Below are 12,963 nucleotides of genomic sequence, written 5' to 3' on the forward strand. Positions count from 1 at the left end.
TTTTCAACCCTTTTCACATCAAGGTCCATTTATTTATTCTGCATTTTGCGCCACAACCACCATTTGATGACATCACTCAGACCCAAAACTTTAATATTTTTTTGTCATTGCATAAGATGTTGTCCAATAAGAGATACCAGGCAAACGTTGATCAAAATAACAATTATCCTATAAATTCTCTAATTGTGTAGACTTCTTGGAAATTAAGTAATGCACTTGTTTTTAACAATACTTTTACGCTCTCAAGAGTTAAGGATCTACAACGGTCCATTTGGTTATACCCACTCCATCCTATTCATATAGCTATGGGGACCACCTGGAACCTCCTCCAGGACCACTGGTTGCATGTAGCATTCTGTTTTTTCCATCCATAGATTGTATCATGAATGTAGTATTATTTCCGTTTATTTATGTGTTTCTATACAATAAGCCTGTATCCAGCAGTGTGTGAATGTGCAGCATTATGTATTTCCATACTGTAGATGTTGTATCCAGCAATGTGTGAATGTGCAACATTGTGTATTTCCATACTGTATGGATGTTGTATCCAGCAGTGTGTGAATGTGCAGCATTGTGTGTTTCCATACTGTAGATGCTGTATCCAGCAGTGTGTGAATGTGCAGCATTATGTATTTCCATACTGTAGATGTTGTATCCAGCAGTGTGTGAATGTGCAACATTATGTGTTTCCATACCGTATGGATGTTGTATCCAGCAGTGTGTGAATGTGTAGCATTGTGTATTTCCATACTGTAGATGTTGTATCCAGCAGTGTGTGAATGTGCAGCATTGTGTATTTCCATACTGTATGGATGTTGTATCCAGCAGTGTGTGAATGTGCAACATTGTGTATTTCCATACTGTAGATGTCGTATCCAGCAGTGTGTGAATGTGCAGCATTGTGTATTTCCATACTGTAGATGTTGTATCCAGCAGTGTGTGAATGTGCAGCATTGTGTGTTTCCATACTGTAGATGTTGTATCCAGCAGTGTGTGAATGTGCAGCATTATGTATTTCCATACTGTAGATGCTGTATCCAGCAGTGTGTGAATGTGCAGCATTATGTATTTCCATACTGTAGATGTTGTATCCAGCAGTGTGTGAATGTGCAACATTGTGTGTTTCCATACTGTAGATGTTGTATCCAGCAGTGTGTGAATGTGCAGCATTATGTATTTCCATACTGTAGATGTTGTATCCAGCAGTGTGTGAATGTGCAACATTATGTATTTCCATACTGTAGATGTTGTATCCAGCAGTGTGTGAATGTGCAGCATTGTGTATTTCTATACTGTAGATGTTTGCAGCTGTACGGTATAGGAATGTTGAGGCTACTTCCTGACGAGGAATTCTCCTGATTTATGATTTGTTGATTATGGAACGGGGATGTACTTGTGTGTGTGTGTGTGTGTGTGTGTGTGTGTGTGTGTGTGTGTGTGTGTGTGTGTGTGTGTGTGTGCGTACTGCGTGCAGACCTAGAATACGTGACCCCTTTGTGAAAGGGCATGCTGTGTCACTGGAAGGGCACACATGCACGCATGCGCGTATGCACATGCGCGCTCGCACGCACACACACACACACACACACACACACACACACACACACACACACACACACACACACACACACACACACACACACACACACACACACACACAGAATCATTTGTATCTTTTCACGCAAAATCTGGAATCCTTCATCTGTCCTCTTTGTGTGTGTGTGTGTGTGTGTGTTCCATATGGAACAGTCTCTGTTTTTAGCCGTCACACTCCAGTGCTGCCGAGTCCACACACATTCCACACATTTAGACACACACACACACACGCACACACACACACACACACACACACGCACACACACCCCTAACAACACAAAATCAAGGGCATTTCATTCCCTGCCTAAAGGGCTGACAAAGTAGCATAACTAACAGGCTGCAGTTAAAGCTTCGCTCCGTAAGTTTCACACATGAATATTTACCCAGGATTCAAACCCTGAACTCTGGTGTAGAGACCAGACTTCTACTGTATTCTGAACCTTGGTGTAGAGACCAGACTTCTACTGTATTCTGAACTCTGGTGTAGAGACCAGACTTCTATTGTATTCTGAACTCTGGTGTAGAGACCAGACTTCTACTGAATTCTGAACTCTGGTGTAGAGACCAGACTTCTACTCTATTCTGAACTCTGGTGTAGAGACCAGACTTCTGTATTCTGAACTCTGGTGTAGAGACCAGACTTCTGTATTCTGAACTCTGGTGTAGAGACCAGACTTCTATTGTATTCTGAACTCTGGTGTAGAGACCAGACTTCTACTGTATTGACCTCAGGATTCAAACAGATATGTTTTGGATGCAGAGATTAGAGCCCTCGGGCGACCAGGCCCGGTCAGCTAGAGGTGAAGGGGTTAATGAGAGTCAGACACTCTCATCACTTTCTTTTTGCTGACAGATCAGATCTTTAAGATCTTTGGACTTATTGGTCAATAACACATGCTTTGTTTGTCTGACAAATTGACCATGTATTTGTAGTGGTGAGACCTGAGCTATTTTAGGATCTAACACAACTTTTCAGTTAATCTTGTAAACACAGAATCAGGTTTATTGTCACATCACAGTTTTACAAGTAAAACTAGTGGGGGAGATTCTATGTGCATATAGTTCCCATGTTGTTGTCATAATTATATTAATGTTGTGCATACTGCATACATGCTTCAATGCCATTAGCGTCATAATATGAATATTCCCAGTAATCTGCATTGTGTGTATTAACTTTAAATCCTTCTATGGGGCTGTTGTAGCATTATGTTTGGGGAAAATAGATATACTATATTTTATTAATCTTCTTTGGTCTAGTTGTCAAAGTTCTATTTAATCTGTAAATAATTATACAATGCATTAATTGTTTCTTAAACAACATTGTACACAGAATATGATAAATGACGTATGGAGGTGAAACAAACATCTATCTCCTTTGATATTGTAAAAGCACAAACAACTATATAATCAATTGATTGTAAAATAGCCTATCCTCATTGGTTGAATTTGTCTCCTCATTGTGGAACTCTTAACACAGTTAACATTCTCTGTCAGATTCCAGAGAGGGGAAGACGTTGTATACCAGGAAAATAACAAGATCTACCCACGAAAAGAATATACCATTGCTGAAAATAGTTTAAATATGTAGGCCTATGACTTTGACTAGGCTTTGACATATAAGACAAATGCACGTGGAATGTTTTTTTGTATTTAATTTATAATGCTACCAACGTTTGTGCGCAGCAACACTCTTGAAAACAATGTATCCCATTGTGGGTTTGTGGGCTGACAGGCCCTTTTGATGTCAATCAATCAAGTCACCTTCATTAATTCAAGTGGCAGATGCCAATAATAGTTTTTATTTATTTATTTAAATTAAATATTCTCTAGGCTAGGGGCATGTCATGTGATCTATACCTGCACATATGTGATCTTTTGGGCACCCTTGCTCTATACAATTTAAAATGTCGGCCTCATAGTTTCATATCAGACGTCCTTCAGCAGAGCAGTGTACGTGTGTGTACACGTATGCTACGATGCAGTGTCTCCAAACGGCCCGGCAGGTAAACAGAGCGACATCATCACGCTATCTAAATAAGAGGCACGCTATCATCAGCTCTACTTCCTCCTGAGTTCACAGGTTACGCTCAGTGTTATTGGCTCACGTTTCAGCTCCTCAAATCAAGACAAAGCATCTCTCCCTCTGTGTGTGTGTGTGTGTGTGTGTGTGTGTGTGTGTGTGTGTGTGTGTGTGTGTGTGTGTGTGTGTGCGCGTGTCGTACATATACACATCTCTCCCTCTCTCAGACCCACGCAATCAGAGACCGACCGGAGATTTGGAATAAGTAGGAATGAACCAGCAGACAGTCTGTTGGTGCTGTGTGTCAGGGAGACGTATGGGGTGCACTCACAGTGTGTGTGTGTGTGTGTGTGTGTGTGTGTGTGTGTGTGTGTGTGTGTGTGTGTGTGTGTGTGTGTGCGTGTGTGTGTGCGTGTGTGTGCGCTTGCATGCCTGTTCTTCCGTGCTGTGAATAAGAGCTCAGGTTGGGGGTTTGAATCCTTTACTGTGGCCCCTAGGGGTCACCAACGTGTCTGTGCATAAGCAAGGCATGTCCGTGGCAGGTCCCCCCCATTTCCCCCCCAAGTTATTTTAATGTGCACTGAAAGCACTGACTTAAGTGTTATATTTGTATATATTTTTAGCTGAAGTTGACTTGAAACTATAGCTCGACTTTTTTGCAGCTGTTGTAACTTTTGTTGTAACAAACGTCTGATGCATATGTAACTTCATGTCGCTGTGCTTCCATTGATAATTAATGGTAGACGGTATCTTTGTATCTGCAGGGCTGTGTCTAGGCCACTATATAGGGCTGTGTCTAGGCCACTATATAGGGCTGTGTCTATAGGCCACTATATAGGGCTGTGTCTAGGCCACTATAGGGCTGTGTCTAGGCCACTATAGGGCTGTGTCTAGGCCACTATATAGGGCTGTGTCTATAGGCCACTATATAGGGCTGTGTCTAGGCCACTATAGGGCTGTGTCTAGACCACTATAGGGCTGTGTCTAGGCCACTATAGGGCTGTGTCTAGACCACTATAGGGCTGTGTCTAGGCCACTAAAGGGCTGTGTCTAGGCCACTATATAGGGCTGTGTCTATAGGCCACTATATAGGGCTGTGTCTAGGCCACTATAGGGCTGTGTCTAGGCCACTATAGGGCTGTGTCTAGGCCACTATATAGGGCTGTGTCTAGGCCACTATAGGGCTGTGTCTAGGCCACTATATAGGGCTGTGTCTATAGGCCACTATATAGGGCTGTGTCTATAGGCCACTATAGGGCTGTGTCTAGGCCACTATAGCGCTGTGTCTAGGCCTGAAATTCAGTCAAAAATATATTCTGTCACGTCACGAGCCAGCATGGTGATGACCCATGTGACCTTTGAACTACGACACACACACACACACACACACACACAGGCACGCACACACACGCTGTAAAACCAAACTCACACAACAAAACAAGTGCATTGAATTAACAACATGAAACTGCATGCTGTATATCCTTCTTAGATGGTAAATAAATACAAATAAGTAGGGGCCTATAATAGGGCCCTGAGGGACCCCATGCAGTCAACTGAATATGGTTGCATGTCATCGGACAGAAACCTTTGTACCTCCATATTCTATTTTTATTGTAAATGAATGTCGTATATACTTTGGAAATTTGGAATACAGTGTAACACAAAAGGAGCAACAAAAACAGCCGATATACTGCGAACGTGTAGATCTACTATTTTTGCTGTTTTTGCATTTGATTTCTGCAAAGAAACGATTTTGGACGTAAGGTTTCAGCCCCACATATATATAGGACTATATCTTGCGCCAGCCCTTATACCAAAACTTATTTGCCATTTTTTACTATTTAAAAAACTTTTACAATAGTTAAAATAGCTGATCTATACAAGCTCACACTTGTAGATCGGCTAGGTGAACTATTTTTAAATGATTTTCAAAATAGTATAACATGGCAAATAAGTTTAGGCATAAAGGTGGCACAAGATGGAGACCATATAGGTTCAATACTCGTAAATAAATGCTTAAACATTACAATCACAACACCTGACATCAGTTCACAACATAAACATAAACATAACAGCAAAACAATTAAAGGCAACCATATGGTCAATTATTGTAAATGGCGCATTTTATATAGCGCCTTTATGAAGGCACAACACAAACAGCTATATGATTTAGATAGAAGTGTGTGTGTGTGTGTGTGTGTGTGTGTGTGTGTGTGTGTGTGTGTGTGTGTGTGTGAGAAACCAAAACCTGCACCTTCACTACACCTGGTCACTCAGGGGACAAAGGGTCACTGCGGACATGCCCACTTTGTTCGGCTGAAGTGTGTGTGTGTGTGTGTGTGTGTGTGTGTGTGTGTGTGTAGGAGGACAGGTCAACTTTCTCCCGGTCATCAATTAGGTCAAGCCTGGAGGCGCGTGCGCTGTCACTCCCCTCCGGCCCGCCGCCGCAGTTGCACGTGCGCGTTGACACTTCGGCCCGCATGGCCTCGTGGTGCGCGCGCATACAGCGGCCCTATAATGGATGCGGGTGTGAAAACCAACGCCTCGGGGTTTTTACCGACTTCAAGGACTGTGTTTATGTGGCGTGCGTTGCGTGCGTGTGGTCCAAGGGATCGAGGGCCAAATGTTATCCGTAAGACTATATAAGTGAAATAAGTTTGTCCCTTCAGTCATTGAAGTATAATTGTATTAGTTTACACTTACAGACGCATAGTCTGTAAACTAGTGTAATTATTATTCATGTTGTTTGTACCTTATTCACATGCACACACATCATCTTCCACCGTGCGTGCATGCGCGTGACACATAGCTCATATTTCTGCATGGAACGCACGCGACCTCTATAGCTATTACCCGCCATAAAGGCCCATGAATCCATAAATCTCCCGCCACAGAAAAGACGTGCAGTCCGACCGTCATGCACGAGACTTTTTCAGAAGTCACTGAGTGTGTATACTGTAGACAGTGCACGCGCACGGAGGCGCGCGCAGACACACACACACACACACACACACACACACACACACACACACCCCAGGACCCCCCCCATACAACATTCTTTAGCTGTATAGGCTATTTTATTTTTTTATTTTATTATTGGAACATTTTCAATAAAGTAGAGATAAGGTAGATTTCCTCGGCAAGAAAAATAAAAATTACATAAACAAACAAACAGCGTATAAAAACAAATGCCTTAAAATATAATATTATAACCATATAAACGTATTTCTCCCCGAGTTCGTTTTTTTTTTTTAGGTAGTTTGTTGAATAGCCCCCCCCGCATCTTAATGTATGCTCCATGCCACAATGGGCGACGCTTGCCGACAAGAACAGATCTGCACACATGAATCCCATGAACAGCTTGTAGATCTGTTCCAACTAATGAATTTTATAAGCTATAATTAATTTAATAAAAATTCTGCAGGCACCATATGGAGGGTGGGTGGGGGGGAGGGGGTGCACAGTAAAAAAAAATCCCCGTCGTTTGATTTATGCATTTTAATTGTGTAACTGTGAGAGTGTAACACGTGGAACCAAATGGACCCGCATGCATGGCATGCGGGTCCATTTGGTTCCACGTGTTACACTCTCACAGTTACATGCACGAGCTTTACTGTGCACGCGCGTTACAGAAGAAATACAATTGTTTCGCCGAACAAGGAGAATATTGGTTTACTTTTCTACAGTTTCTGAACACGAATAATAATAATAATAGCAATTCAATATAATAATAATAATTAATAATAACATATACATTATAGGTAGTTTCACTGTGTCCTGATTTATTTTATTTAAGTTAAAATTAAATCCACGACACTTTTATGATATCATCAACACTGTATCCGCAGCGGTGGGTCAGACCCAATAGGTTCCACTCTGTCTAAAAACAATAGGTAACCATGACAACAGACAACATGAATATACACAGAGATATTTAACAACAAATAATATACAGTCATAATTATAATAATAATAATGAACATAAGTGATATTTTTCTGTTTGGAATGAACGGATGGATAAATGAATGGATGGATGCTACAACAAGTTCTAGGATTAAAAAAAAACAGCAATTGCCTCTGTTGTCTTATGATGACTGCATGGTTGCATGTATTAGCCTATTCTATAAAAGTTCATATAATAATGATATGAATTATGAATTCATATACCCCCCCCCCTCCACATTTTCCATTGCGGTGTATATTATTGTCTCGTTTGTCGCGTGCCGTGACGCGTCCGTCCTTTCACACGCACGTGGAGTGTTTTTTAAAGTTTCTCTTCACGTGCACACGCACGCACGCAGCCAGCCAGCATGCACGAGCTCGATCCCTGCAAGATTTCACAGATTATTTTGTATTTGTATGTGTTTTGAATGTGTCTGAATGTCTGTGAATGAGTGACGCTCACATAGAGTCTCTGAAAGGATATTGTTTTTATATCGTCTCTTGAGGACAAAAACATTCTCTTTTTCCATCCCTTTCTCTCCTCCATCTTTGTTTTATATCACTTTCTTTCAGTTTATTTCTCCTTGTGTCTCTGCAGGACGCGTTGTAATCTTGTAGATCTTCTATTTTCCTCCCTCTCTCTCCCTCTCTCTCTCTCATTCCGAGCTCTTCTCCTCCTCTTCGCCTCCTCCTCCCGTCCCGAGTGAGGAGGAGGAGGAGGAGGACGAGGAGGAGGTGTTTGAGGAGGAGGTCACGACCTTGTTCTCCTTCTTCCACTTCATGCGTCGGTTCTGGAACCAGATCTTGATCTGTCTCTCGGTGAGGCAGAGCGCGTGCGCGATCTCTATCCTGCGGCGCCGCGTCAGGTAGCGGTTGAAGTGGAACTCCTTCTCCAGCTCCAGGGTCTGGTAGCGGGTGTAGGTCTGACGGCCGCGGCGCCCCGGAGACCCGAAGCTCCCTGGAGGAGAGAGAGAGAGAGAGAGGAACATAGTCAAACATTAACCAGATGAAGGACAACTACTTACTTATGTAGAGAGAGAGAGAGAGAGAGAGAGAGAGAGAGAGAGAGAGAGAGAGAGAGAGAGAGAGAGAGAGAGAGAGAGAGACTGTTTAAATGCACATTGTTTGTTTGTTTGTGGTTTCAATAATAACCTGGTTTTCCATAATCAGTTCTGCATGTTTACACATATTCTTAGTATTCTATAGTTCTGTCATCATATTCATATCCAGCCCTATAGTGTCAAATATTACTCTTATTTCACTGCACGTTCTCTGGCAAACATAAACATGTTTTCCCCATGATGGCAATAAAACCCCCATTGAATTGCATTGGAGAGAGAGAGAGAGAGAGAGAGAGAGAGAGATCCAGTCAAATCCCTCGCGAGTTAATTACAGACGGATAAATTAAATTGACGCTGACGTTTTGACTGCAGTGTGAAGAACCTGAATGAATCTTTGATGTGGTTTAGTGTTTAATGTTTGATTGGATCCATTCTGTCTCTGGTTACTCTATACTGCACGGTTCTGGTTCTGTGGACCGCGTGCGTGCGCGTGCGTGCGCGTGCACGCTGACATGACATCCAGTAGCCAGCCTCCACACGGCACACGCACGTGTGTTTGCGTCTAGTGCTCATCAACACATTAATGGTGCACCCGATATATAGTAGATTTGCACGACAATAGGCTATACACACTGCCCTATAGTCAAAGTGCACTATAATGATATGCAAATTATTCAACTCGTAAAATATATGGTTTCCACTGGCCAAGCAGCCAAAAGGGCTTGAGGTGTATAAGATATTACACTAATTATGTTCTATAAGATATTACACTAATCATGTTCTAAATGTATTCACGGGATAAGTGTTGTTCTCCCTGAGATCAATAAATTACTCACACGTGGACCAAAAGACGCACTGCTATGAAATGTATAATGTATGTCAATAGTTTGGATACAATAACTAGACTTATAATATTAAAACCACTGTAGGCCTATTCATTCATGACTTATGTATTACACATCAGCAATTATCCCCGAAATGTAATGGAATATTAATTAAGTTATTATAATTATGTCCACGTAAAAAGGACTAATTCCGGCGGGTGCAGGAGCCGCGTTGTGAACTCAAATGACTATATTAGTAGTATAGGCTAATAGTCTAATAAATATTAATAATGTGGAGGATATATTTCGCCACCTTGGATCAGCGGTAGAGTGGCTGGATGGCATGGTATAACCGGAAGGTTCCCGGTTCGATCCCCGTAGGGCAGGCTCCCCCAGAGTTAGTGTCCAAGTGTCCTTGAGCAATACTCTGAACCCCTAATTGCTCCTGATGTGCAGGTTGGTGCCTTGCATGGTTTCTCCGCCATCGGTGTGTGAATGTGTGTGTGCATGCACGTGAATGTAATGCACAATCTATGTAAAGCGCCTTGGATAAAGGCGCTATATATATGCACCATTTACCATTAAGCCTTAATTGCCTCATGTTTTTGGTGCACATAGAGCCCCCCCTCACGTCACCAAACACTCACAGACAATGAATTCACGGCCTTTTCAGTCAGTTGAACCGCAGAGCAGAGGGCTGTCTGTATGCGGTCTGTTATCAGTCATTTGAACCACAGAGGGCTGTCTGTATGCGGTCTCTGCATGTCGCATGTTGTCTACTCTGTCTGTCGCTGGGTTAAGAAAGAGCCTATAGGCTCTGCTAAATTAGCAGAGCCTATATGCTATCTATTAGCAGTGCTAATAGACGTAAAAGTATAAAAACACAACCTGGATCACAGACAGACATGGAGGCACTTTAAGCCGCTAATACATCAGCCCAGATCCATTAGGAAGTGCTCGGCTTCAATCCGGATCCTCTCCGAATTCCGCGCCCGTGATTTATCCCCCTCTCTCATGTTGTTTGGGGACTATAGGCTATAAGGGTGTTAGCTTAAATATATCTACTCGCTTTGTTTTGTGTCCAGAAAGCACTTCCAAAAGGCTTGTATATTAAATACAGTTTATAAAAATGGATCTGATGTCTAATAAAAATGTATGAAAGTTCACGAGACTCGCATGATCCATAATTCTAAAAGTTAGACAGTTATAACCCCGCAGGCTCACGCACGTGCACTTTCACTGTATTTGATGACATATTTATTAAGATTTTTTAAATATATAGCTGTGTGTGTGTGTGTGTGTGTGTGTGTGTGTGTGTGTGTGTGTGTGTGTGTGTGTGTGTGTGTGTGTGTGTGTGATGATGACAACGTGTTTTGTAGAGCCGCTATAATAGCCTATTATATTATTATTCATCATTATTAGTATTTTAACATTTTAACAAACATGGAACATACAAATTTTGTGGTCAAATTAACCAGTAGGCCTATAGTGTTAATCAAATTGTAGGCTATATATGTAACTCTCAGTGACACATTGTGTACCTATTTTGTGCTGAAGTAATGAATTACAGATTGGCTAAATGGAACTATATGACATGTTTTTGTGTCTTAAAAAGACAACTGCACGTGACAACAATATGAAGCCTTATAATTCCTGACTCACTGCTTTAGAAGCTCTAGCCTACTTCTCTCCTTGCGACGCGTCACTTAAAGTGTGAACTTTGCGACAGTTGGCCATCTCTCTCTCTCTCTCTCTCTCTCTCTCTCTCTCTCTCTCTCTCTCTCTCTCTCTCTCTCTTTCTCTCTTTCTCTCTCAGTGACACATGGTAGCCTACTGTCTAACACTAATAATACAGTATAATTTACTGTACATAGTGCCCCGGGTCTGACGGGGTTAATGACACGAGGCTCTGCCTCTGCACGATAACAACCAAATAAATGACGACAATCAGAAGCGACCGGAGATAAAATGTGACTAAAACAAATGGCTTTACTTTAATTAATTAATCCCCTTTATCTTTGTTGGGGAGAGAGAAATAGACGTCTTTTAATCTGTGGCTGAAAAATGTCTTGAGTTGAAACTATCAGCTTATCGGCAGATAGAGAGAGAGAGAGAGAGAGAGAGAGAGAGAGAGAGAGAGAGAGAGAGAGAGAGAGAGAGAGAGCATATACTTGCTATTCCTCTGTTGGTGTGTCTGTCCGTCTGTCTGTCAGATAGAGAGTAATGAAAGTGATTCATACTTTCTATTAGTTACTTGTTACTTTCTATTGTTGGTGTCTATCTGTCCATCTGTCTAGCGGACAGACAGGGCTGTATTCCGGTCCGGTGACCGCCGGGTCAACGGACAGGAACAACAGCAGCTGATATGGAATGGAACCAAACAGACAGTTCCCCTCTCTCTCTCTCTCTCCAATCTTTACGACCCGCCACAAAAAATATAGCCAAACAAAACACCCCCGTTTTATGACGGGACGGGAGTCATAAAACACTGGAGAGAAGAGAGAAGAGAAGAGAAGAGAGGAGAAGCATTTAAAAGAGGACCGTTACCGTTGCATGCGTTCATCCGCTGCATCCAGGGATAGACGGGGGTGTGAGGCTGCTTCTCGTCCAGCGCCTCGCCGAACATCAGTCCTTTGAGTCCGGCGGACACCACCGTGCACTCCCCCGCCTTGCGAGGGTCCATGTGCGGGTGATCGTCCAGGCTGCACACCGCCGAGGACGACGAGTCCTTGTCCCGGTAAAAGCTGGCGGCTGCCGCCGCGGTAGCCGCGCATGCCGCGGCCGCCGCGTAGTCGCACGCACCGGGGGAACCGCCGGTCGGTGTCCCCCGGTGCCCCGCGGAGGAGGAGGCGGCTCCGCCGTAGGCTCCGTTCGGCTGGTGGTAGGGGTGGTGGTGGTGGTGGGGGTGGTACCCCGCGTAGGGAGGCTTGTCCTGCGGGTGATGGACGCCGGTCGCCCCGGTGGCGTACACCGGGCTGAAGTGCCGGAGCGGGTCCGCCGCGGCCGCCGCAGCCGCCGCGTAGCCCGACGAGTAGAGAGGGATCTGCCCGAGGAAGGAGTCCGCCTGCCCGCCGCCGCCCGGCAGAGACACCGGGAACGAAGAGTTCACGAAATACGAACTCATTGCGCCGCCACCGCGGAGGACGAGAGGAGAGCCGGGCGAGAGGACGAGAAAATACACATACACACACACACACACACACACACACACTGCGTGCACACGCACGCCTCGCGCACGCACGCACGGTGCAGACGATGCTAAAGCAGAGAGAGAGAGAGAGAGGAGGGCTGACCGGTGCTGGCCCGGAGGGTCCGGTGGGGTCCGGTTGGTCGGTCCGCCGCGCGTCCGTTTTATGATTTGTTGTTATGTTTTATGGTCGACACTTTGGTTCCAACTATACAGCTTTACAGCTTTACAGCTTTACAGCTATCTATGTTTATCTGATGTTGAGCTTTTTGACTTGGAGGGAGAGAGAGAGAGAGAGAGAGAGAGAGAGAGAGAGAGAGAGAGAGGGAGAGG

At 43.7% G+C, this 12,963-nt stretch overlaps 1 protein-coding gene across 1 annotated transcript; it reads right to left on the reverse strand.

Annotated features, from left to right (window-relative positions):
* Positions 1-7,946: 7,946 nt before the first annotated feature.
* On the reverse strand, positions 7,947-12,816 carry LOC308323827 (homeobox protein Hox-B6a-like). The gene is made up of 2 exons (XM_080775678.1): positions 11,991-12,816; positions 7,947-8,516 (listed from the first exon to the last, which is right to left on the reverse strand). Exons 1-2 carry the CDS (start codon positions 12,565-12,567, stop codon positions 8,215-8,217), a joined length of 879 nt encoding a protein of 292 aa, XP_080631804.1. The 5' UTR covers positions 12,568-12,816; the 3' UTR covers positions 7,947-8,214.
* Between the last annotated feature and the right edge of the window lie 147 nt (positions 12,817-12,963).

The sequence above is a fragment of the Protomyctophum bolini genome, assembly GCF_963924005.1.
Source record: "Protomyctophum bolini genome assembly, chromosome: 11".
Taxonomy (NCBI): domain Eukaryota; kingdom Metazoa; phylum Chordata; class Actinopteri; order Myctophiformes; family Myctophidae; genus Protomyctophum; species Protomyctophum bolini.